General features: G+C 36.8%; 1 protein-coding gene across 2 annotated transcripts; it reads left to right on the top strand.

The window, feature by feature from the left end:
* Window positions 1-105: 105 nt before the first annotated feature.
* On the top strand, window positions 106-27,825 carry ptprna (protein tyrosine phosphatase receptor type Na). 2 transcript variants are annotated; one of them, XM_028435712.1, is made up of 24 exons: window positions 106-404; window positions 4,853-4,903; window positions 11,051-11,161; window positions 11,239-11,356; window positions 11,463-11,613; window positions 12,499-12,694; window positions 12,786-12,938; window positions 14,149-14,274; window positions 14,347-14,381; window positions 14,471-14,712; window positions 15,609-15,695; window positions 15,822-15,901; window positions 16,030-16,094; window positions 18,441-18,650; window positions 19,683-19,895; window positions 21,338-21,485; window positions 21,587-21,660; window positions 22,456-22,533; window positions 22,645-22,764; window positions 24,537-24,703; window positions 25,179-25,232; window positions 25,322-25,386; window positions 27,207-27,280; window positions 27,366-27,825. In XM_028435712.1, the coding sequence occupies exons 1-24, from the start codon at window positions 329-331 to the stop codon at window positions 27,435-27,437; spliced, it is 2,766 nt and encodes a 921-aa protein (XP_028291513.1). In that variant the 5' UTR covers window positions 106-328; the 3' UTR covers window positions 27,438-27,825. The 2 variants fall into 2 exon arrangements, with proteins under 2 accessions (XP_028291513.1, XP_028291512.1); XM_028435711.1 differs by having other exon boundaries at window positions 329-404; window positions 19,635-19,895.
* Window positions 27,826-27,829: the final 4 nt, after the last annotated feature.

Below are 27,829 nucleotides of genomic sequence, written 5' to 3'. Positions count from 1 at the left end.
ATCATCACGTCGTTGTGACGTAACTGCAGGTGGACTCCCTCCGCCCCTCCCCCTCTCCCTCCTCCTCCCTCGCGTGCCCCCCTCGGGTCCGTGCGTTATTTCCGTGTTTATGTCGTCGTCTGGTGTCCGTTCCCGCCCTTCCTCCTCCTCCTCCTCCTCCTCCTCCTCCTGTCAGCCAGACTTTCTCCATCTCCTCCATCTCTAACTCGTCTCATGGCTCTCCTCTTGTCCTCTCACTGCTCGGCTGGCCCTGACCTCACCATGGGGAAATAAAACAGGAATAACACTCAGCAGCAGCAGCAGCTTTTTCCTCCTGTCCTGGTCCGCCATGCAGCACCTGAAGCCGTGGTTAGCTCTGCTCCTTCTAACACTGCTGTTCCAAACTGGAGTCTCCGATAAATACGGTAAGATGGAGAAAATGAGTGAGTGGAAGACGCCCATTTTTTTTTAAATTTTTTTTTTATCCCACGTCTGCTCAGGTACATGAGTGATGACGTCAGACTGGTGTAGGTTATTATTCACCTGCTGCTGGACTCCATGTTAGTGCTTTAATACCATCTGTACTGGCTGTTCTACATCACAGACTGATGCAAAGGATGCTAGGCTAATTTAATTACACAGGGTTGTAGGAGAAAAATACAAGTACAAAGCTGAAAGATGATCTTTATCATATCAGCAAATCAGGTTTATACGGAAGCTTATTGCATTAACTGAAGAATAAAAAAAATAAAAAAAACTTTCGTTTTTTCTGATTTGATGATACATTTTTAAAAATGGCACTTTTTTCTGTTTTTATAGGATTTTTTTGTGAGTTGATGAAATAAATATAAGTAAATTTGAAGAAAAAAAATGGCTCTGTTTTTCTGTTGTTTTTTTAGTGGAAATGTTTTTTTCAGTTTTTATGAATTGATGAAATAATTCTTACAAGAAATATTTTTCAGTTTTCCTGAGTTGATTAGATAATTATTTTTTATAGAAAATTCAGAAAAACCGAAAAATATTTCCTATAAAAACTGGGACAGTTTTCTTTAACTTATTTATATCTCATCAACACAGAAAAACGGGGGGGGGGGGGAATTCCTATAAAAACAGAGCCAAAATATTTCATTTGTTTAATTGCATCTGGTCATCAACTCAGGAAAAACTTAGTGAAAGCAACACGCTCCCTTAGGTTTATACTCTGGTATCATGTAAGCAACAACCCCTGTATGTTTTTGTTTGTTTGTTTTGGGGTTTTTTTTTTTTTTTTTTTTTACATAATAACCTATTACTCAATTACTAGACCCCACATGGGGTCCCGACCACAAGGTTGAAAAACACTGCATTACAGCCTATAAACACAGTCAGTGCACCCATATCTAATTTTAATAAAGACTATCTCATCATAAATTTACCACTTGAAAATTAGATTAACTGTTAGTCATAATAGCAAATGTATAGCTGGAAAATGTATGTATTTATTTATTTTTTGTCATAGATGAGGCAAAAATGCAGCTGTAGAAAACATTTACAGATGCTACTTAATAAATGACATCATGAAGCAACAAGTGCACTGTTACACACCCTTTTCTTCTCTTTTTATAATATGATTAGTCTATATCTACATACTGTAACCTAGGAAAATAATCCCTTCCATTTACGATCATCATTTTTAATTATTTAGTTGAATCCAATTGGTAGTTACTTTCATATTTTAAAATCAGAAATAATTAAGGACATTACAATGAAAAATAAAAATACATTATGCTTGTATTACACTGGAAACTCCTGCTTTCAAGAACAAAGAGTCCTGTGAGCGGCTCAGATTTCAGCACCATGGAGAGAGGAACCGCAGCTGCCAACTCATGTCCATTCATCCATTAACACCTTTTTGTCTTCCTTCACACTTAAAAATGTCTGTCTGTTCATTTGCTAGGCTGTTTGTCTTATACACACACCTACACACACACACACAATAAAATGTTCTCGTGTGGGTCATTGTCCTTGTGAACGATTATTGGCTTATGGGAAAAATCTGCATTTCCTTTGACTAACGCTGCAAGGTTCTGTGTCAATTATTTAAGACTGTATGTAATAAACGATCAAATATCCCTCATAAATACAATGGTAAAAACAAAAAAAGCCAGAATAAGAAAAATAAAATGACTTATTTTTTCTTTCTTCCTTTTGAATATGTCACTGACTGACATTCCTGTTGTTGACTTCCTGTGTAGATCCCAAAAGAAATGTTTCGTTTTGTTTTTTTTGCATCATGTTTGCATCATTTTCCCAAATCTGGAAAGTTTTAGCATCACTTGTATTCTATTTTTTATTTTACTCTGCTTTAGGGTTAAGTTATGTGTGTGTGTGTGTGTGTGTTGTCATTTTTTTAAAGATAAATTATTAATTTTAATTTTTCATGATCACTTGAAAATATACTCCAGACAGGGCCAACTGGTGGCCTGGGGACCACATTCAGCCCTTGATCTAATTTATACGGGCTGCAAAGTAAATGCACACACACACACACACAAATATCCAAAAACACATAAAGGACAGAAAAAATATACAAACTGACAACAAATATGCACATAATGATCCCAAAACCACACAAAATTACATGAAAAACAGAAAAATACATTAAATGACAATATAAATACAATAAAATTACCAAACAAAATGACAAAAAACACTAAAATGACTCCAAAAACACAAAAAAAAAATTCAAATAACATAGAAAACTAAAATAGAAATACGCATAATGACAATAGAAAATCCACAAAACGACTCAAAAAATGCACCAAATATACAGAAAAAACAAGAACAACAATATACAAAAATTAAAGGGGAAATAAACACCACAATGATAACAGATAACAGAAATCCTTTATTCTTTGCTCTCTTAATGCTCACAATAATCATTATTGTAAAAGCTAAGATGAAAATTGATGATGTGGCCCTCAAATCTGACAATCATATTTTTGAGGCCCCCTGCTGTGATTAAAGTTGTCCATCTCTGATGCACACATTTAATACTTATGCAGAATAAGATCAAACATAACAAACCAAAGGTAATGTAGTATGTTGTTGCCATTGTTTGTGTTGTACAAAATTGTCGAAATTATTAATACTGAAAAACATTTGACGTCGAAGTGTAGTGGAAATGACTTGCAGTCTGTTAGCACTCAGCCTCAAGGAGGCTTCATTATTGCAGCGCTGTATTTTAAAGTATAGCATAAACTGTGATGATCAGTCTTCAAATTCTATGGAGGTTTGTGATTTATTGCATTTGCAGACCTTTACTTTAAGCTGTTTTAAACATTTGGTGTTAGATATAAAATGTGCAAACTAGATAAGTTGGATCCTAATGTGATTGGATGCTTAGAAAATGTAACAGTTGTTAGATAAATCCATTTACAATGTATTCTGTTGCTTCTCCTTCTGCCACAATGTCTCAGGCAGCTGTGTCAAACTCATTTTAGTTCGGGGGTTAAATGCGGGAAAACAAGTAATCTCAACATTATTGTGCCCTAGTTTGCACTTCCACGTACACATAAAATACAAAATGTGTACGAAAATGTCTATGTTCTAGCAATAAGTGACAGATATCAGTCTTCACCTTAAATTTCCTCGATTTTGTGACAAATTTCTATTTAATTAAAGAAATATTAGGTAATAATGTGAGGAAAATTGAGTTTTTTCCAACAGTTTAACATTAAAAATGCCTGCCATCATGCGATATAAGCACCAGACGTGTTGACTTTTATTTACACAATGATTCAGGTTTTCTCTGTAATATTTACTTTCTCAAAATGAGATGTTCCAAAGGGCCAGATTTGGGCCCCGGGCCATGAGTTTGACACATGTGGTCTAAGGAGTCATTGACCAACCCAGCCTCAAAACAATGCCACAATAGAAAATCAAACTAATGCCAACATTATTAGACCCTATTTAGTCATTATAGTCAATATTTAGCTACTTAAAGCTAAGTGCTTACAATCTTCATAGAAGTCATCTTCAACGTACCCATGTAATCATTATTAAATATATTAATAACAAACAGTAGGGGCGTGCATTGCCATGAATCTGATGATACGATTCACGATTTCCGTGTCACGATACAATATATCCCGATGCATCGCGATACTAAACAATACAATATACATTTCAATATATTGCAATATCAATAATTACAAATTACCCTATTACAAGTACAAAATGGTATGAAATACAATTTATTTCATTTTTTTTTTACTTGCCAGAACAAGTAAATGGTAATTAACTGTATTTCAAGTATCATTATCAAAAACAAATGGTATGTTTATCAAAATGGCAAATTATATTTTAAAAATAGGTTTAACTTTCTTGAAAGATTCTGATTTTGTCAAATTCTTAAATTCCTTTTTAAAAAAAAAAAAAGAAAGAAAGAAAAAAAAAAAAAAAAGTAACCACATACATATATAGAAGTGGCCAGTATGTTTTGCCTGTGCAATCAACTTCTAAGCTAAAATGCATTGCGTTGACATGTTATGCATATGTTGGTGCAGTTAAATGGTTTTTACGTGAAAAAACATTTATAAAAAAAATCAATTTGGATTTTTTTTTTTTGGATTGATACGACAATCACGCGGTGAAATATTGCGATATATCGCCAAATTGATTTTTTTTTACACCGTTAATACACATAGATTAAGGTGAACTGTTTTTGTGATGCTATGTAAACGTTTATTGCAGCTTCGACTTCAGTAGCATTCTAGTGAAAACGACTGTGTGACCTCCTTCCTCTTTTGGTTAGCATTATGAAAAACATTTCAGGCTAATTATTAATAAATAGGGAAAAAAAAAACCATCTCTTTTTGTCTTTTCATCACAGGTTGCCTGTTTGAGAGGAAACTGTGCACGAGGGATCAGTTCTGCTCTGATGGTGAGTTCAACACACACCAAACACAATGGACGCTCGATTATAGAAAAAATAATAATTGAAATCACGATTATTTGTCAACCAAAAAGTTAGTTTTTTTTTTTTTTTGTTCAAAACAATGTAAAATATATTCTTTAAAGATAAATAGAATCCTTCAAACACTAAACTCAAGTATGTTCATTTTAGCACAAAACAGAAAGGATTGAAAAAATATATTATTTGAATGCAAATGAAAAAAAAAGGTGCCAAGTCTTAATTCAAATATTATTCGAGTATGTTCCCTTTTGTGTGCACTGTAACTGAACTGCTACGGACACTTTTATAACAAATTGCCACAGAACTGTCGCATTTAAATAACAAAATGACTGCAAATTATGAATTCAAGTATTGAAAAAAGTATGTTCTCTTTTGTAAACGAATACCGCATTAGAAGTGAATTATTGAGGAACAGAAGGGGAAAGACATTAGAACTCCAGTGCGTTATAGATTTTTATTCAGGAACACAAGCCTGTTCACGTGATCTAGCTTCACGGATGCTCGTAAACAACTCAAAGTTATTTTTTCTCGTGTGTGCCAAGCTGTATTCGATTATGTTATTTTTGTATTTGTTGAGTGTAATAATCAGGGGTGGACTGGGACAAAAATGTAGCCCTGGTATTTTCTATCTACACCAGCCCACTTCATTATCAGCGACACCACATAGAAGCATTTATGAAGTCAGTGATTCTTATGATGTGGCTTTTTATGTGTTCATTTGAATTATTATTCCTCCAGAAAACCTTAAAAGGGGGAAACTTTTTTAACCCCTTTCCTTTGGCCATTTTGCAACTTCCTTTGTCCCATTTTTGCCCCTTTTCAAAACCTTAAAAAATGTATATCCTTTTTTCCCCTATTTTTTTGTCCATTTCTTTATTTTTTATTTTTATATATGGTGGACAAACAACAATGTAATACCATAATAACTAAAATATACAATAATGCAAAAATAATCCCTAAACGTCCATATCCCCCATACAATATATTTTGTCTGAAAAGGAGTAGGAAGAAGCAAAGGCTCAAGTTCTTTTTGACACTTTTATCCAATTTTTTTCCTTTCTTTAATTTTTTGGCCACTTTTCATCCCAATAAGCTACCTTTGGCGCAATAAATATCACTCTTTCCTTTTTTCCTTACATTTTGCCTCTTTATGTTCCACATTTTGCCCTTTTTCACTATTGTTTGCCACATTTTTCCCATTAAAGCTACTCCTGGCATTACATACCACAAGGTCCCTCTTTATTTGCCCTTTTTTCGGCAACTGTTGACTGATTTTTGGCCCATTCTAGTCACTTTACACTCTTTTCTTACCACATTTTTACCACTTTTGGACCATTTTTGGCCATTTGTTACCATGTCTGCCTCAACTTGTAATCAAATTTCGATCAATTGCACAGTCTTAACACATATTCAAACCAAGTTCCCCACCAGCTCTTTAGAAACACTGTTATGCGACAGATGACACCGACACACAAACACATTCCCAGTGATGGATCTCACACACATCCTCCCCTCTCTGTCAGTATTCCTCATCTCGTTTTCCTCTCCCCTCGTCTTTATCTAAGCCACCTCCCCCCACCAACCGTCTCCATGGCAACGCTGACATCACCGTGTGGTCGACAGCACTGTGCCAATACGCTGATGAGACACTGACACACACTTGCGTACTTCTCTGTGGAAACATTGCTTACGCACACGCGCAGCCATTGGACAGAATACTAATCAGCTGCAGATTGTAGTCAGGAGCAGACACACACACACACACACACACACACACACACAGAGCAAGAGCTATATAGATGTGTGAAGGTTTGAGAAGGACTGAACTCTGAGAAAAACACACTTAGAGGCAACGATTCCTCTGAGGGTTTCACACACATCAATAATCCATCCATCTCTGTGTCGCCATAAGACATCAAACAGTCTGTTACACACTCATAATCACTAATTATTTGGTTTGTTTTAAGATTAATTTCCACATCGTGCATTACATGCACTCCACTCTCTGACTTACACGAGTCTGGTAGTTATTCCTTAGATTTATTTGTCATTTATTCACCAAAAAATGTGTTTCTCATTTATGACACATTGCCCAAGTCAAAAGAATAATAAGACAGATAAATGTTGTAAAAGTACAAAAAGTGAACATAGAATAACAATGGAAACTAAGTAAAGACACACACACACCCAAAAATACAAACTACCCGAAATGTTACAAGACCGTGGCTCAGGTGGTAGAGGGTCGTCTTCTGATCGAGAGGTTGGGGGTTCGATCCGAGTACCTGACTATGTGCCGAAGTGTCCTTGGGCAAGACACTGAACCCTAAGTTGCTCCCAGTGGTCGACTAGCGCCTTGCATGGCAGTTCTGTCCCACTGGTGTGTGAAAAAAAAGGGCCGAGCCCGAAATGTAATAAAAACGTTTTTTAATAAAACCCAAAATGTTACAACTGGTCAATAATCTAATAAGAGGCCGATCCCAAAACGTAAAGACTTTATTAAATATTTAATATAATTTATTACATTATTAATTCCCCTAATAATGTAATAATTATTTTATTACCGTGCATCATATAGTGAGTTAAGGGCTTATTTCTTCAATGTACAGAGTGGTATCATACACAAATGTGTGTGTGTGTGTGTGTGTATATATATATATATATATATATATATATATATATATATATATATATATGCTGAGCCCGAAATGTAAAAATTGGTTTTTTTATTACATTATGGGGCAGGCAAAGCTTTTTTAACAACTATTATTACATTGTAGGGTGAGTCAATAATTTATGGTTATATAGCCTTGACATTTTTGGTAACTTTTTTTCCCTTATTTATATATACATATATATAAAAAAGTTTATATAAAAGACAAAAAGTGTTTATGTTTTGTAACATTTTGGGTTTTATGTAAAAAAAACATTACATTTCGGGCTCAGCACTTTTGTTACAGTATTGACCAGTTGTAACATTTCAGGTTTTATTACATTTTTTTAATAATAATTCGGGTCATTGTTAAAAAGGTTTACAGGCACAAGTGTCAGAAATGCAAATATGTGTTTAAGACAGCCAGATGATTTCTATGATAACCTGCACTTTGTTTGTGTCTTACGCCTCCTGTTGACTTTGTATCCTGTATATAAACTGTATTGCTGCTGCAGACAATAGACATCAGGTTTGTTTACTGGAAGACAATCGTCTAGTTTTTGCTCCCAACAACCATGTTGTCACCCTTCCTTGAACACGTTCAGCTTCTCTTGTAAAGCACAGCACAAGTCACTGAAGATTCTAATTTTAAACTAGCTCAAGCACATGACATGCTTCACAGTTTGTCAATTTAAGGTACACTATAATGCCATTCACCCTGTAATAGCAGGGGAAAGTGTCACCTTCATGCAGATGGATGCTTCTAGCAAAGAACACGCACGTAAACAATGCATGGTTCCAAAATATCTCTAATCCCATCGAGCGGTGCAGTTTCTCTTCCTCCTATCCCATCGTTTCCCCCTCATCACACACCAACGCGCATTCAACTCTTCCACTACACCCCCGTAATCCTGCATCCATTGGTAAATCACATCAGCTATTTATAAACTGATGGAATCTGAATGTTAGAATTGAATTTCTGTCTCTTCTTTAAATAATGTCTCATAATAATAGAATACACAGTTAAGTGGATTATAAATCCGATTCAAAATTATAAAGGAGTTGATGATATTGGACTTTATTGAACCACAACTGGGAGCAAAATATTCTGCTATAAAAACACAACCTGAACCCTTTTTAAATCTGCAATCCCATTGTAACACTGAATTATTTTTGTAAAATGTGAATTTAGATTGATGACGTCCAATATTACATTAATTAAGCATTTGAAAATCCCAGAATTTGTTTATCAGATTACTTTATTACTATTATTATTCATTTATCATTGTATCTTATTTTTATGTCATTAGAGATTTTATTGATTTGAAATAGTTATGTAGCAAATCTCTGTTTTTATTATTTATTTTTGTGTTATTATTTTATATTAGAGATTGTATTGAGTTAAAATAGTTATGTAGCAAATCTCTATTATTATTATTATTATTATTATTATTATTATTATTTATTTTTGTATTATTCTATGTTAGAGTTTGTATTGAGTTAAAATAGTTATGTAGTAAATCTCTATTATTATAATTTTTATACATTTGTATGTATTATTATTTTATGTTATAAGAGATTATATTGAGTTCAAATAGTTATGCAGTAAATCTCTATCTCTATTATTATTATTTTTGTATTATTTTATGTTATATTAAATAGAGTTAAAATAGTTATGTAGCAAATGTATCTATTGTTATTATTTATTAATTTATTTTTGTGTTGTTGTTTTATAAGAGATTATATAGAGTTAAAATAGTTATGTAGCAATTCTCTGTGATGGTAATAGTTGGATTTTTTGAATAAACTTGCTCTCCCACGCACACATACTTGACGTCATTTGAATTTCACCAACAGGCATGACATACACACACGCACACATACTCATACATCTCTTCATGCAAGACGCTGCAGATGTATAACTCTGTTTCCTGTGAGATGTGTAGCTAAAAAAAAACTAATCCATGGATTCTCTGCCTCGCCGCTGCTGATTGGGCGTGTGTTAGTCGTAGCGGTGGTGACTCATCAGTGCACCAGATAAGGTTTTCTGCTCTTTTCACCTTTTCAACACACTGCGTAACACTGCTTCAAGACGTGTGTGTTTGTGTGCGTGTGCGTGTGTGTCAACTTGTTGTGCAAGTGTTAGATGAACCCTTTCTAATTAGCCCTGGATTGGCCTTAAAATATTCATCTGGATTAATTTATATGGAATTAGCTTTGATATTTTAAATGCAAATATCAATAACACTTTAACACCATTTATTTATTTATATATATATATATATACATTTTTATATTTTTAATCAGCTTTAAAAAAAAAAAAAATGTGTCTGGTTTTTTTCTCTGTCTGAAAGAACAGAACCTTCTTTGTTCTTTTTTATTATTTTTTTCTGTCTGATTTTAACAATGAGCGCTGCTGTGTGGGCTGCTGTCGTTCAAATCTCTGACTCACTGCTGTGTGCTTGTATCAAGGTATCTACAATACCATGGCTTCCCACACTTTCAGTCATTTTTAAGTTTATTTGCCCAGTGACAAGAAAGGGGAAAAACCTTTGAACACAAAGCACAATGCAAATAAGTTCATAATTTTTCATCAAACAAGGCAAGTACAAATAAATACAATTTCAGGTAAGCACATTAAATTAGGTAAAAGTATATTTAAGCTATTATTTTACAAAATTATCAACGTAGGTAAATAATCTGTAAAATTGGGTATTGACCAAACAAAAAACGAGGTCTACTTTTAGAACCTGAATAATCATGTTACCTTATGTTTTATACCAATTACACAATTTTAATTTAACCATTCCTAAACAGAAATATTTTTATTGTCATTAATTAATTAAATATTTTTAGCCTGAATTTTATTCAAGCAAAATTTGCTATATTTTAAATCGCATCTCATTTGAGCCCTTTAAATACATAAACAAACGTTTTAAGCTCATTTTAAACTCTTTTCATCTTCTCAAATAAACAACTTCATTAACTCCGTGAATTAATTAAGCAAATTAATTCTACAATGAAGTCAGAGATCACATTTTAACAGTCTAGTGATTATGAGCTCACCAGTAGCCCTTTTGGTTTGAGTCCTTTTCTAATGCGTTTGTGTAGTGCATGTTTCTGCTGTTTTCAACTCTGTTTATAGGCTGACTTTCCCATCAGTCTGATTGCTCTCACGTGTTGAGGGTGTGTTGTGGAGAATCATTCACACAAACTGAGCAGTGTCCGCGCATGTGTTACTTAAAGTGTAAAAACCTAGGTTCATTTCAATGCTGTGGCCCCCAGGTTGTCTTTTCTCCCACAGGAAATGAATTATCTGCCAACTTTGGCTTGGAATTCTGATGTAGATGCAGAATAGATAGAATACTCATGGATGAATATTTGGAGTTTAATTTATTTTAAAAGATTTAATGGTGCTCTAGCACCATTAAATCTTGTCCAAACCTTTGCACTTTCTTTTGCAGATGGATTGTTTGGTCAGTGCAGAGGCTCTAAACATGGCGTGGTCCAGTACCAGGTGACCGTTCCTGTGCTGAAAAGGATGCAGGAGGTCCTTAAACAGCTCATGCTACAAGGTAAATGGATTAGAAAATTAAAGCATCAAACTTGACTGTTTTTTTTTTTTTTTTTAACTTATGATTTGTGTTTGCAGGATTATCATGGCAGGATGACATCACTCAGTATATTTTATCAAAGGAGCTAAAGAGGGTTCCCCATAGCACCCTCTCCTTAAAGCCAAACTCCTCCTCCCCCTCTTCTCAGTTGTCTCAGTACGTTTTATTCAGTTCATGATGATTATTCTTGTAAAATCTACATTCTCTTTCATTAAAAATCCGGATGCATTGATTGTTCATTATCTTTTTTGTTTTTTTGCAGGTACAAGCTTCTCAACTCCCACCACCAAAGTCCAAAGTCTGGTCCTACGCCGTCTGGTAACAACAAGTATGTAGACTACATGATTGTTGAGCCGCCTCAGTCCCCACTGCGTATGCAGACGTCGTCCATGGACCCCTATACATATCACCAGGTATACTACTGTAACTCACACAGAATAAAGCCTTTGTAAAAGTGACAATGACAATCAAAGCTTGGTTTGCCTCCCTAACCCATCTACATTGTTCCCTATATGTTTATTTTTGTAAAAAGTCTACCTTTTGTAAGACTAATTTTCATTTGTTGTTTAATTAAAAATTATTGGCCAAAACTGAAAATGAGAAAGCCAAGGCCAAAAACTGAAAACCGAAACACAGAAATAAATTTTTATGCAAATTATTAATCCCATTGCATTTCTGGCTCTGAATGTGTGCTAACCTCACTAAAATTAAAATTTTGCAAATTTATAAATTAATATTAATGCTTCAAAGAATAAATCAATTAAAAATATCAACATTTTTAATATTTTCAAAATTATTTTTATTTTTTTCATTTGATCACTCTCGTCATATATTAAATTATAATTTACAGACCTATAACGCTGTAAACCCCATCAAAGGATAATCAAATGAGTGCTTTAGCGGAACAAAGTTGAGTTTTCATGATAAACTAGTTAACTTTGATTTAATCAAAATCAACTTTGATTGCACATCAAAGTTAAATCTGTAATTTTTTTAACATTACCTTTAAAAAAATAAAAATGAAGAAAAACTCTTTTGAAAAAATATGAATGTGTGTACTCATAATTCCAGCAAGTTCTTTTTGTCTTTTTTTAATAATATGTTGAGGTTTCATTTATTCAGGCAACTTTTTTTAAAGAAATTTACTTTGATCTCCTGACATGTTCAACTACCAACTGTCAATCTTACTCTAAGGCGTCTGCTGATCGCTTTGACCCTAAAGTACTAATAAGGTCACATCAAGTTGTCTGAATAAATGAAACCTTAACATATCAATGTGTTTACTTTGTTTTTAACAGCATAGGTACCAAGATGAAATGGAGAGATCTCTAATGGAGGCAGGAGGCAGCTACGGTCGCCTCTCCTCAAAGTCCCAGGCTAACCAGAGGGAACGAGAGCGTGAGAGGCAGCTGCTACAGGAAGCTCTGTCTCTGTATCTGGCTTCATCACAGCCTTCCTATCGCCACAGAGGGGCTGCATCCATGCCTGCTGCAGGTTAATGATTGTTCATCAGCACTAATTTAAAGAGGCACTTTTGTTTGAAAATGTGCCAGATCATTTGCTGAAGTGACCTCTTTGTGTTAAGGTCTGCCTTATTATGAAGACCTAGAAATGGAGATACCGGTGGACTATGTGGAGGACTACATCCTAGAGGAGAAACTTGGTACTGCAGCAAAGCAACAAACTCCACAGAATAAGAAGGTTGTCCAGGATTTCAGGGCTCCGTCAGGAAATGATGGTAAAAAAAAAACAAAGAAAAACAACAGTAACTTGTAAGTTCTGATATAATATAAGGTTTAATTTATTCAGACAACTGTTTTTCATCAAAGCGATCAGCAGACTCCCCTGAAGAAGACTGGCAGTTGACAGTCGAAACATGTCAGGAGATCAAAGTACATTTCCTGAAAAACTGTTGTTTGAATAAATTAAACCTTAACATATTATTCAAAAAGAAGTTGCAGGAATTATTACGCGGAAGTCAATGACACATTAAAAGTGATCAGCAGACGCCTCTGAGGAAGACTGGCAGTTGACAGTTGAAACATGTCAGGAGATCAATATCAATTTTATAAATCCTTAATATGTTATTTAAAAAGAAGTTGCAGGGATTATTACGCGGAAGTCAAGGACACATTAAAAGCGATCAGCAGACCCCTCTGAGGAAGACTGGCAGTTGACAGTCGAAACATGTCAGGAGATCAAAGTAAACTTCCTGAAGTTGTCTGAATAATTTTAAACCTTAACATATTATTCAAAAAGAAGACAAAAAGAACTCGCTGGAATTATTACGCGGAAGTCAAGGGACACATCAAAGCGATTAGCAGACGCTTTCTGAAGATGACAGTCAAAACATGTCAGAAGATCAAAGTACATTTCCTGAAAAACAGTTGTCTGAATAATTTAAACCTTAGCATATTATTCAAAAAGAAGTTGCAGGAATCATTAAAAGCGATCAGCAAACGCCTCTGAGGAAGATTGGCAGTTGACAGTCGAAACATGTCAGGAGATCAAAGTAAATTTTCTGAAACCAAGTTGTCTGAATACATAAAACCTTAACATATTATTCAAAAAGAAGACAAAAAGAACTTGCTGGAATTATTTTTAGTGGAAGTCAAGGACACATTAAAGTGAACAACAGACAGCTCTGACGAAGACTGGCAGTTGAAAGTCGAATTATTTAAGATCAAAGTAAATTTCCTGAAAAACAGTTGTCTGAATAAATGAAACATTACGTATTATTCAAAAACAAGAGAAAAAGAACTTGCTGGAATTATTACGTGAAAATCAAGGACACATCCAAATGCAATCAGCAGATGCCGACTAGACAAACTTGCTGGAATTTGTTATTTCCAAATAACTTAAAAAGAAAGAAGGACAATCCAGGATAGAACGCCGACTAATTAACGTCCTGTCAAACTAATGTTATATTATCAACTGTCCTGTTTTAGATGGTTTGCTTCAGAGGATTTCAAGAGTCTTGCAGAAGTACAGAATTGATCCCAGAGATCTGAGTCAGGAGCAGCTCTATAAACTCGCCCTCATCCTTCAGCTCCTGCAGGCACAAGACAAACCAGGTACAGTATTTATTAAGAGATATCAAAAGACGGAAAAAGACGTTGTGATTTAGCTGGACTCTCTCATTATAGATCCCATTGAGAAAGACCTCATCGCCCTCAAGCAGGTACATCATCATCTATTGTTTGCACTGATTACAGATGTTACGGAGGTTTGATTCTGAGAGGTGTTATGTTCCTCTCCTCTCTCCTACAGATGCAGCTTTTAAAAACAGATACTATGTCAAGTAAGCCAGAGAAACCTGTAGGAGCTCCCGGGCCACTCCAAGCCCCTCCTGCTCCGTCCTCTGCCTCGGCCCCCGCTAATCCTGCAGCTAAGACCGCCGCGCTCCCACTGACTGCCACCCAGTCCCCAAAGGCCAGGCCAGAGCACGACCTGCCACATGTGGACAGTACAGGAGGCAAAGAGGAGTACGGCTACATCGTCACCAACCAGAGGTCAGCACCTCAATACATTCAGTTGGAGCTTTTACTTCAATCATCAAACAAACTAGTTGTAACAAAAGCATGCAGAGCACAAACTAGTGAATTTATATCCCTGTAGATCCAAATGTCATCATATTGCACTCTCAGTAAAATAGTCGACTCTTCCCCACTCCTTCCATTTTCTTACCCTGACTCCCTCTTCCCTGTTCCTTTCCCAACTTCATTAAGGTGCAACACTGCCTTCACTTTTTATATTCTTCATTTAATAAAGTGTTTCTTACCCTTCCTTAGGGAGGACTAGTGATGGTAATATATATATATATATATATATATATATATATATTTTTTTTTTTTTTTTTTTTTTTGTATGAGCACCCGCATCTCTTCAAAAAATCACGAGAAAACGCACAATCCTGATCTGATGAAACTTGCTGGTGGAATTGAGAAACCATTCCAACAGAAGTTAAATTTCGGTCAATTATAAACTTTTATAAAATTTTATCAAAGATAAGAATTTAGATTTTTGAAATTGATCCAGAATCAGTATATTGATCCAGATCCCCTTCAAAATGTAATGGAATGCCTTCCACAGCCTAAGAAAGGGTTTTTCAACCTTGGGGTCGCCTGAAAATAAATTGGGATCTCGTGAAATGTCTCGTAATAATAAAGTAAAATACATTTCTGATGTTTTAAATTGTATTTATTTTTTATTTATCTATTTTGCACAATTAAAAGAGCTTAAGCTTATTATTTTTCACTTTCTCAAATATAAATCTGGTTCAAGTATAATGCAGTGTAAAAATATCTGAGCTGGCACATATTGTCACTTTGTGCATTAAAATCCGGGCATACTTTGTTTATTCCTTCACAAATACAAATTGACATGAATGTGGTTGTTTTTTTTGTAGTCCTCTGGATATTTACGACGGTGTGAAGCTCCTGAAGCTTTTGGCCAATAAGATCCACTTGACAATGAGCAGATTCATTAACATCAGGTATGCTATGTGTGTGTGTGTGTGTGTGTGAGTGTAGGGAGATATTGTCTTAACCTTTACACACACATTAATCTAGTCCTACGTCTCAGTTTGGTGCCCTCCTCTACTATTTGTGTGTTTTTCCAGCGTCGTCGGTCCCGCCTTGACTTTTCGTATCCGCGTAAACGAGCACAACATGACGGCTGCAGATGTTGCTGCGAAAGCTGGTGAGACTTTAACAGACATGCACACACACACTGTATAATATTTAATGACACCTACACATAAAACGCACCCACTCACTCAGCTGAAAATAAGCATTATTGGGTTTTTTTTCTTTCTCTCGCCTCAACAGTGTCTGAAAAGAACTTCTTGGAGTCTGAGACGGGTCTGAAGATTGTCCAGACTGGTGTGGGCGAGGTAAAAAGCATTTTTCAGAGCACATGACGACATTATTCAGTTTTAAGCTTTAAGTATCTGAAATATCAGATTTGTTAGCAACCAATACTAATACAAATCCCTGCTGTGATTAATTTAGCCTAATGTTTATGTCTATGTCGGCTTGTTATGTTGTCTTTAAAATAATTGTTGTAAATCCTGGTGGACACAGCGAGACAGCAGCAGCTGACATTTCCCTTGTTGCCATGGCGCCTCGTCACTCCTGTTGTGGCCCACGGAACCTGGCGCTATGGCAACCATCAAAAGTCATTAACGTTATTATCCATGGGTGACAAAAAAAAAAAGGGCAAAAGTCTGATTCCAGGCCTCTGGATTATCACCATCATCTGAAATAGCAGATTAATCAGAAACTGCACAGTCTGGGTAAAGGTTAACACACAGATTTCAGTTTGAAAGTGTTCAGCAAAAAAAACGTTGATGGAATTGAAATGAGGAAATGATGATGCAGTCATTGGTCTTGAATACATTTTTTTTCCTGTGTTAGGTGGTGCATTGCTCATTGCGTGAATAGAAATATGAAGCCTCGTAGTTCCTCATTGTGATCGAGAAACTGTATTTTCCCAATCGTCATAAAGGTGGCGCTACAGCAAACTTCTACAGCAAAAGATTTTGAAAATTCACAACAAATAAACCATATGTGCTACAGATTTGCAGCTTTCACCAAAAATATAGCCCCTGTTCTAGGGCGAGGTACCTTTCACATTTGAACCAATATTCCGTACCTGTGAATCGATAGCGGGACTCAACCCATCCAATTTTCGTTACTTTTGTGTGGTAATAAATGGTAAATAATAAAATCTCAAAATGTTCCAAATTACTATCTTTATTTCTCATTATAATAATAATAAGAAGAAGAAGAAGAAACTTTAACAAATATATCAAACAAACATCCAACTGTTTTTATTGCAGCAACATTTGTTTCACACATTTCTTCGTGAAAACCGTTAATTACAACTACGCAGTTTTGTTTTGTTTTTTTTAATAATGCACAAATTAAAAAGCAGCTCTGTGAGAGGGCTCTATATTGTGAGTATTTCACTTGATGTTACCCCTTTTCGGCCAAAAGAACCAAGATTTTGCTAGTGCCAGAGCTTAGTTGGTTCTAATCCTGTTTATCCTAGAAACCGTGTTTGCCGAGGAGCATGTTTTGTTTATTCAGCTCGTGCAGCCACGAGGTGAAAGGAGAGTCTGATTAAAGAGCAAAGCGAGGCACCCTCTTATACTTTCTCTTTATTACTGGACATTTCTTTCTGTTTCATCGGGTTGTTAGTTGCAGGAGCGTGTGTCGTGTGCCACAGAACCACAATTTTTGCTGAATTGACACCAAACTTGCTACATCTTCAGACTGTCCTACACAAACCATCCACACAGATTTCTAACTTTATCAAAAAAAATTTAGCCTATAATGCAGCAAAGTGTTTGACCGTAAACAGTATTATGAATATACACTTGCAAATTCTTGTTTAATTTTTTTTCTCTCTTTAGACGTTAATGCTGGTAACCACATTTGTCCATATTTAAGGTTTATTCTTGGCTGCTTTGCTTTCTCATACAATCCAAAGTCTACATGCTGATAACTAAATATATGTGGGTGCAGTCCTGCATAGGGCTGCACAATTAAATTAAGTTGATCATCAGCGATTATTACATTTAAAATGCAGGCTCTGCTGCATATATTATCAGGCACTTTTCATGCCCCAGTAGTCAGCCAACCACCAGGGGGTGAACACATGATTAAGGCTTTATTAAGCTACCTTAATAACCAACAAGTAACACAACAGCAGCTGTTTCTTGCCCAAAACCTGTAGCCTTAAGCCTAATGTTCTTAACTTTTCTTTATACACTAATTGTTTTCAAGGAGTTGCACTCTGTATAGTTAGGCTATAGTCAATTTTAAATTATTGGGTACATTTTATAGTATTTATCATTATTCTTGGAGGGATTGCAGCAGCTGCAGTGGAATCTTTAAACAGGCGGACTGATATTCTGTGACGGAGGGTAATTTAACACACAGTCAGTGCATCAGTGGGCTGATTTTCACACAGCCTCAGTAATGGCACCCCCTGGGCTCATCATCCTCACCTCCCTGACCTCTGACCTCTGTCTCTACCAGTTAACTATGGTTGCTCACTGAGCACACATCAATGTCTCATCAAATCCCAAAGCAACAAATCGCTTGTTAGAAGAAAACAACTGACCTTCATGCTACAGCTGAGCAGATAACGTACAATCAACAGTGTTGAGTCATCTGAGCAGCTAGCGGATGCTAATGGCTCACTGCTCCTTGTGATTGTCTCCTCTCTGCAGAGGACCGATGCACGGGGTCTCCCTCATGTGGCGAGGGTCTCCCAGGGCTCCAGTGGGACGGTGGTCACGCTTGTTTCCATGGCAGTAGTTGGAGGTGTGCTGGTATTGGCCATGGCTGTCGCTTGCTTCAGGCATTACGCTCAACAGGTGGCCAATGGGAAGCTGGGCCTGGGTCCAGAGGGAGGAGCAGAAACACACTTTGACTACCAGGTAAAGCTCGGCAACTACACTACATGTTTAATACAGTTTTGGGTTTGGTTTATGGACCATTTTTATTTATTCTCACAAGTATTTCATGTTGGTAGATTTCCAACAAGAGTCCCAACAATATACAGTCAATAACATGGCCTAATTTTCTTAATTAAATCGATCATTTTTTGTATATTTACACATCCAATTTAAACTTTTTAGTTTAAGTCCTACATTTCTCAGTCCATCATATAAAGAATTTAATTAGGTTTCATAGATCAGTGGTTCTCAACCTTTAAGATGTAGATCCTTATTTTGATCAGAAATTTAAAAAAAAAAAAGGGTTAAAAGTGACCAAAAATGGTAGAAAAGGTGGTGAAATGGGTTTTTAAAAACCACAGAAATTGGTTATAAGTTGCAAATTAGAGTGGCCAAAAACAGACAGAAAAAGTGGTAAAAGAAATGGTTCAAAGTGTCAATATTGGCTTAAAAGTGGTCGAAATTGGGGGAGGGGAGGATAATTAGTTGAAACTGGCAAAATTCAGCTTGAAATATGGTGAAAAGAGTTAAAAGTGACAATAATGGGTCAACATATGCAACATTAGTTGGGAAAAACAGTGTAAAGGGTTTATAAGTGCCGTAAGTGGAAAAAATGTGGAGAAAAGTCATTGAAATTTGATTGAGAAGTGGCAGAAATGGGAGTAATGTAGCAAATATGCATTAAAAGGAGCAAAAATATGGGGAGAAAAAATTATGAAAAAAGGTTAAAATATGGCAAGTTTGATGTAGTTGCAGAAAAAGGGTAAAAATGGGCTGAAGTTGTTCAAAAAATATTTTTAGTTTCTTTAAGGCATCTGGCGACCGCCTCCCATTGTCTCGCGAGCACAAATGGGGTCCTGACCCCAAGTTTGAGAATCACTGTCATAGATATTCGGCTTTCTGGAGTTTAACACTTAGTTTAGAGAGACGATGTGTTTAAATCATGAGCGTTTTCTCTCTATTCAGGAGTTATGTCGGCAGCACATGGCATCTAAATCCTCCCTGTGCCGTCAGGAATGTGTGGGCGCCGTGAGCAGCGGCATGGCGGGGTCCGCAGGAGGCGTCGGGGGCAGGAGGGGCACGGACACGTCCCGGGTCAGCAGCGTTTCCTCCCAGTTCAGCGACGGCCCCCAGCACAGCCCGTCCTCCACCCACAGCTCCACCCCATCCTGGAGCGAAGAGCCAGCCCAGTCCAACATGGACATTTCCACTGGTCACATGATACTGGTGAGTGACGACCCAGGGCCCGATAAAAAGATGGGCAAAAAAGACACACATCCCTCCTTCTACTGGAGTGGAGGGGGGCGTTATGAAAACATTTGGCAACATTTAAACATAATGTTTGAGGTTTTATTGCCTTGTTTGTTAAGAAATACCTGTTAGATGCCTTGTGCATATGTCCAAAAGTTCCTTTTTAGGTGAACCGTATGATCAAATATGCATTTTTCCTGCAGTAATTTCACTCATTTTACTAAGTTGCCCGCAAACAAAACATATTTCCTCACTTTGTACAACTAGTCAACTAAAAAAAAGTGTGAGTTTCATCAACTTACCACTGTTAGTTTAGATGTTTCAATCATAAATGCACAGTAAGTTGAGCCACATGACCACCTTTTTCTTGATTTCAGAGAAAACAGGAAGTTGGAGGCCTCCCAGGTCTCTGTTGATTGGTCAAATGTCACAGTCATGTGTTCTGTGATGTCTATTTATTGGCTGGGTGAAGACCACATGGTTCTTCAGCTCACATGGGCACAGGACTGGGGCCAAATGTAATGTTTGCGGACAGTACCAAAAATAGTCACATGCCCGATAAAGAGTTAATTTTTTTATTCAGTTTTGTATATTTTATTAATGTGGTTGTCATTTGTTAATACAAAAAAATGAAATAAAATAGCAACCACTACAATGACACAAGCTACATTATACTTCAAATAATTTTAAGTGATTCCACAAGCGTTTTAGTTTTGTTATCATTCCACATTTCAAATCAAATAAATTAATTATTGCTGCCTGTGCTGCAGAATCAAACCACGTCAGCTTACAGTAAGAGTTGCTAGTTTCCTTGTTTGTTTTTTCTCAGACGCCCCCACACACACCAAAATTATTAAAACCTATATTTTCATTGATTAGGAAGCCTAACAAGGTAATCAATAGATATGAAATAATTTCACTGATAGATATTTGTTTTTAGTGTATTTTACAGCTGATTTATGACCGTTATCATAAGAGATGCTAACAGAAAGCTAACACAAGGGGAAGGTTAACTTTTATTAGGTTATTTATTTCAGGATCAGTATTTGTGATTAATTGTAATTGAACTTCAATCATTCAGAATGCAATTTTACTTGACTTTCTGAGGATTAAAAATAATTGTAATTTATTTGTAATTGGGAAAAAATGTTGGTCACTGTAATCGTAATTGAACATGGGTAATTGAAAATGTAATTGTAACTGAAAAATGTAATTGACCCCAACCCTGCTCTAAGGACACTGCTGCAATTAGAAATGATTCAGATTTAGAAAATATATAATTTTAATGTTCATTTTTAAAATTGTATTATTATTACTAGACATTTCAGGTGACCCCACATGGGGTCCCGACCTTAAGGTTGGAAAACCATGATATAATAATAATAATCATATTCCCGTGTCTGTTGTGTCCCCTGCAGACCTACATGGAGGACCACCTGCGGAACAAGGACCGCCTTCAGAAGGAGTGGGAGGCTCTGTGTTCCTATCAGGCTGAACCCAGTTCAGTGGCCGTGGCTCAACTCCCAAATAACGTGGAGAAGAACCGACATGCTGAGTCCCTGCCCTGTTAGTGCATTCACCTGTCACTCATCACTATTAAATACACCTCACTTGTTATGTAACATGTATTCATGCTGATACTAAACAATAATTTATCCTTTCAACAGATGATCACTCTCGAGTGAAACTGAAGGCTGACGTGAACCCCAACAAACAAGATTATGTGAATGCCAGCATCATTGTGAGTTCCTTCACTTTAACATTAACTCATTGCTCCGCCTCCTCTGATTCATCCATGATTTCCACAACAAGACTTTAAAATACACACCTGACACCAAATATCTCTGACTCATCTTTATGTTTGGGTATTGGTTTTTAAAAAGGGGATTTTATTTTGTAGGGAATTTGGTTCGTATTTATTTGCATGGTAAGTAGTAAAATGTGGCGCTTTAGTTTATAAATACTGTACACTGAGTTAGGTTAGGGTAGTGTTTTTCATCCTTGGGGTCGTGACCCCATGTGGAGTCGCTTGGAATTAAAATTTCACCTGAAAAGTCTAGTAACTGAAAAAGATAATGATAATTACTGTTTAGAAATACATTTTAGAATTTTTCAATTATTATTCCCTTTCAAATTAAAACAACACAATCATAAACAACTGTATTCTTTACTTTCACTTTGTCAAATATGAATCTAAATAATAAGAATAAGAATAAAATGCAGTTTTTTTATAAAACAGTATAACAAATGTGAACAAAAAGTAGTTTGTGAAAAAAATGTATTTAGGGTTGGCAGAAATTCTTGATATAAAAATGGGGTCACGACCCAAAAATTTTTTTATTTTTTTATTTTTAAAATGCATTAAAAAACCTGTAGTAATTCTCTTTTATACATGTAAACCTTCTTTTTGGTGCCCTGTGCTGTGATATATTATATTCTCTCAGTTTTTAAGCTGCATCATCTACATGTGAGAAGGTTAAAAATTATGTTATTGATCTTGTTTTTTTTTTTGTTTTTTTTAATCGTCTTCTAACAGTTTGACCACGACCCTCGTCAACCTTCGTACATCGCTACACAGGGACCTCTGCCACACACTGTCACAGATTTCTGGCAGGTCTGTTATTTATCACCACTTCCATCCAACTTGCTGAGCTGAAAATCATTCTGTTGAGGACCTAAAGGAAGAAACAACTTGTATGTGTGTGTGTGTGTGTTATTGTTGAAGATGGTATGGGAGAACGGCTGCACTGTGATCGTGATGATGTCGGCTCTGGTGGAGGACGGAGAGAAGCAGTGTGAGCGATACTGGCCTGATGAAGGATCGTCTCTCTACCACATCTATGAGGTAGAGAGAAAACCCACAAGCCTCATGTTTTCCCTGCATGCATTGCTCCATTGAGCTTTAAAGGGATCTTCCACTGTTTTTACAAATGTAGCCTTAGGGTGTACTCACACTGGCAACTGGGGCCGTTCCAAGCTCACAGCAGGAATCCCCCCCTCCCTGTCCCTTTTCTGGCACGGTAGAACGGACGTGCTCACCAGCTCAACTCGGTTCCCACAGAGAAACACATCATCACGTTAATTTATGACACACGTATGGCGTTACGTCACCATTAAGCGACTCTGGGTTTGTTGTTGACAGTACATTCTGTTAATTTCATATTTTCTGTTGCGTAGGGTAACTATAAACCAAGATTTACCCAGACACGTGCTCTTTTCACGGACTGGGTTTCCCAGGGCCCCTGAACGCATCACGTTAATTTAAATGACTGTAACTCTGCTCATATTTGCTCTATCGGAGAAATTCCACCAGTTTATGAAAGATAGTAAGTTGCTCTTTACAGCCAGTGTCGGTACATTGCGGTAATTTTACTCACACGTAACGGAAACATTAAAGATGCTGCTTTGTTTTGACGAAATCGACACAAGGAACAGAGAGAACCAAGTGAGTGAGAAAGAAAGAGAGATTAAAACAAACCAAATAACGGTGGATTTATTAAAATGAAAGACTCTCTGACGATAAAAACCACCATGAATGCATTATTTTGCACCGTGTTAGTTTGATTAACTTTTAAAAATGGGACTACTTTACCGTTTTAGAGCCTGTGTTCTGCCATCTTTAAATCATGGCTCCATTTGCCTGTAAACATCCAATTGTTTCCTATTGGAGGGAAACATTCAGACTGATTTTTAGATCAATTAGCAGCTTTTTCGGACAAAATTTAGGGTCACAAGACACTGGAACGAAGTGGCCAAATGCCTTTAAGAATTTAACAATACTTTTAAAACAATTTGAGCCCATTTTTACTTATTTTTACCATTTTTCTGCCACTACACCAAACTTGCCATATTTTTGCTCCTTTTAATGCATTTTTGCTACATCACTCCCATTTGTCTCACTTCTCTATCAAATTTCAATGCATTTTCTCCCATTTTTTTCTACTTTCAAGACATTTTCAGCACTTATAAACCCTTTCCACCACTTTCCCCACCAAATGTTGCATATGTAGACCCATTATTGTCACTTTTCACCATATTTCATGCTAATTTTTGCCAATTTAACCACATTCACGATTTTTCATGCTAATATTTGCCAGTTTGAAATAATTGTTCCTACTTTTTAAATTACATTATCCCAACCCCCCTTCCTCCCGCATTTCTACCACTTTCAAGCAAATATTGACACTTTGAACCACTTTAAGTTTGTTTATGGTCACTGTAATTTTCAAACTTTTAAAATCCCATTTTACCACCTTTTCAATCTTTTTTGGCCATTTTTCCACCCAATTTTAATTCTGATTAAAACAAGGATTTACATCTTTAAGATGACTATATGCTAGGGCGCAAATAATAATAAACTTCCTGGATAACAGTGGATATTATTCATATTAAGATGGATGTGATAAAGTCAAATATCACACTATTCATGCTGCTATAGTGTTGCATTTAGCATCAACATGAAAAGTGGTGACATAAGGGCTTTATTACGTTCGCTTGCCACCAAGTGGTCAGGGATGTGAATTGCAGTCAATCAAAATTGACATGTGGACGTCAGTGATGGAAAATATAGGTTTAAACGCGACTCCTGCTCCTTCATCTTCTCTCTCACTCCTCCAGGTGAACCTGGTCTCTGAGCACATCTGGTGTAAGGACTTCTTAGTGCGAAGCTTTTACCTGAAAAACGTCCAGACGCAGGAGACGAGAACCGTGACGCAGTTTCATCTGCTGAGCTGGCCGGCACACGGCATCCCCACGTCCACACGCCCACTGCTGGACTTCCGCAGGTAACGCACACACATATTCTACCAATCATTCCATTTCCTTTCTTCATCATCCCACACATGGCTTCTCCTCCTCCTCTTCCTCTCTCTCTCTGTATGCAGGTTGGTAGGTTTGTATTTTCACATCTCCCAGTGTCATTTTTGTGGTTTGCAGCTAGTACTCTGGCTCCAGTTGCATAGTCACAAAAATGAGCATTGGCAGGTGGGACTGGCTGCTACGAGAGGGACACTGACGCCTTTTTCCTCTCTCTCTTTCTCTTTTTTGTCTGACTCACTCATTGTTCTTCCATCCTAACGCATCATTTCCATCTGCTGACGTATTCCCACCCTTCCTCACTCCTAACAGTCAACCCTAACCCTGTTATCGTCATTACCTGAAAGTAGAATTCTAGCTGCAATGTGACCTTTTTAACAAAGCGTGTTTCCCTTCCTTGTTTCTTTTTTCCTCTGTTTTCTCTTTGTTCTTCATGCTTTTCAGGAAAGTGAATAAATGCTACCGCGGTCGATCCTGTCCCATCATCGTCCACTGCAGGTAAGCAGGGATCTGTCATTAGAGAACATCAATGTGTACTATGTTATGTTTGCAGTTAGAGTATAACTTTCAGTGGGTATTTCCCACAGTGATGGCACAGGCAGAACTGGCACATACATCCTCATTGACATGGTTCTCAACCGCATGGCTAAGGGTAAGTATCACCAAACACACACACACACCTAATATAGTCATCAGAATAGATTACGGAGCTCAAAATTAGCAATTATTTAGTGTCTGTTAGCATAGTTTAATTTAAATACAAATGAACCATAATGAGTATTTCAAGTGCTACATGCTATCATAAAACGCTTATTAGCATTAGCTCACCTGATTCAACTAGATCCAGGTTATGTAGAATTTAGCGAAACCATTACACTCTGTGCAGAATTAGCATGTTCTCACTGAGTATATGTGGATTTACTGTAGGTCAGGGAGGCAGGGTGGCCCACGTCTAGTCCTGGTAATAATTAGGGCTGTAAGAAAATTATTAGATATTATATATCTATTCAGTGATATATCGCAATATTTCACAGCATGATTATCGTATCGATCCAAAAAAAATGTCCAAATCGTGTTTTTTAAGGAGAAAAAATGTTTAAAGGGTACCTGTAGTGAACATTTATACAATACAAAAAAAATGTTTAATGTATGACCAATAAACAAAATATGTGCACTTTTTTTTTCAACACATTAAAAGGACTTTTTAGAACAATTTTGTACCTAAACTATGGAGAGCTGCCATTTTGGACAGGAAAATACGCACGTTCGTTGATTCTTGTTAGCTGTTGCTAGGCAACAGTGTTCCGTTGGTCTACAGTTTCTGAACAAATGGCGGAGTGTAAAGCTAATGGTTGCTATAACAACATACTGGCTCAAAACCTGTTTTCCAAGCATTTATTTCAGAATGTAAATAATATACGAATTCATCAAGTGCTCAGAAAATAACAAAGCTTTAAAGAATGTTCAAATAATACATACTGTATCTATTGAATGTGATGCGGCATGGTGGGTAGTTATACAAATCAGTACATGAAGTATTTGCGCCCCCAGGCGGAGCTGTTACCCTACAGCAAAGCATTAGTCTTACGGTGTTTTTTTATTTTTGTCTTTTTTTGATTATTAACAATTAAAAACACCACAAAAACTGTCACATATTCACATGTACTATTAAAATATTTACATTTAAATATCACATCCCAGAAGCTCTGTCGTAAAGATTGAGAAGGGTTTAGCTGCTGCCGCGGAACTGTACAAGCAACACCCCTACAACCACGCCCCCTACTACAAACCGCGCCCTATCGATCCCCCTGAGCCAATACCTGGACATGAACCTTTTCACTAACCTCAACCGCTACTGCCTCCACTTTTCTGGCAAATTTACTAACCCTAACCGCTACGGCCTCCACTTCCTGGCTAAATTTCTGGTTACATTGAAAAATTTCTTCACCGGCTTGCGTGGCACATGTGGGCATTTTTTAAAGGCTCGGCGCATTGAAAAATTGCTTGTGAGGGCGTGGTTTGTCAAAAGAGGCGTGGTTGTCGGGGCGTTGCTTGTACAGTTCCGTGACTGCAGCTGGGTATACAGTGAGGATCATATGTGACAAGAAAGAAAATACAAATACATAATTTTAAATCAGACAATGTGATTTCCTGATTATTATTATTTTTTGTTTTATTATTATTATTATTTTTGTTTGTCTCTCACAGTGGAAATGCACCTAAGATGTAAATTTGAGACCCCTCCATAATTTCTAAGTGAGAGAAGACTTATGTTCCTCACTGTACTTGTAAAGATTGGGATCGAAGCAAGTGATGTAGTCTACGTGCATACGTTGAAAGGATCGGGCACAGACGATCATGATTTCGTTACCTATAGTCGATGAAAACGATGACGGAATTTTTTAGTCAACAAAATGAACGCTGCTTGAGACTCTCTGTGACGACCTGATGTTGCTTTCCTCTAATGATCAGGAGTGAAGGAGATCGACATCGCTGCTACTCTAGAACACATCAGAGATCAGAGACCTAGCCTGGTCCGCACTAAGGTACCTCCACCGTTGCTGGTCCTGGAGCTGATTTCCTTTCATGTTGATTTTAACCCAGATCCATCTCTCTGCTCTGCATTCATAGGACCAGTTTGAGTTTGCTCTGACGGCAGTGGCTGAGGAGGTGAACGCCATCTTGAAAGCCCTCCCACAGTGAGACGCAGTGAAAAAGTCATGGACGGAAAAAAGGACACATACAGATGACTTTAACACCGTCGTTTTCAGTATTATTCCCTCGACTGATTTTAAAAAGAAAAGGGCAAAAAAAAAAGAAGTGTTGGACAGGATGAACACGACAAATTTCCCATTGCTCTGTGTAGGGTTGCCAGGTTTGTCAGTTTTAGGTTTATTTTATGGTTCTAAATCTACTTATCCTGAACTAAAACATTCGTTCACGTCGCCTTTTCATGATCGTCCTTTAATCCAGAGGTTCTCAACCTTGGGGTGGGGTCCCAAGGCACTGGGAGGGGGTCGCCAGATGCCTTTAAGAAACTAACTCAATTCAATTGATCGTTATTTATATAGCGCTAATTACAGCAAAAGTCATGT

Source organism: Gouania willdenowi, chromosome 21, assembly GCF_900634775.1.
Source record: "Gouania willdenowi chromosome 21, fGouWil2.1, whole genome shotgun sequence".
Classification (NCBI taxonomy): Eukaryota; Metazoa; Chordata; class Actinopteri; order Blenniiformes; family Gobiesocidae; genus Gouania; species Gouania willdenowi.
The sequence above is the reverse complement of the archived record's forward strand: the minus strand, read 5'-3'. Positions and strand labels throughout refer to the sequence as shown.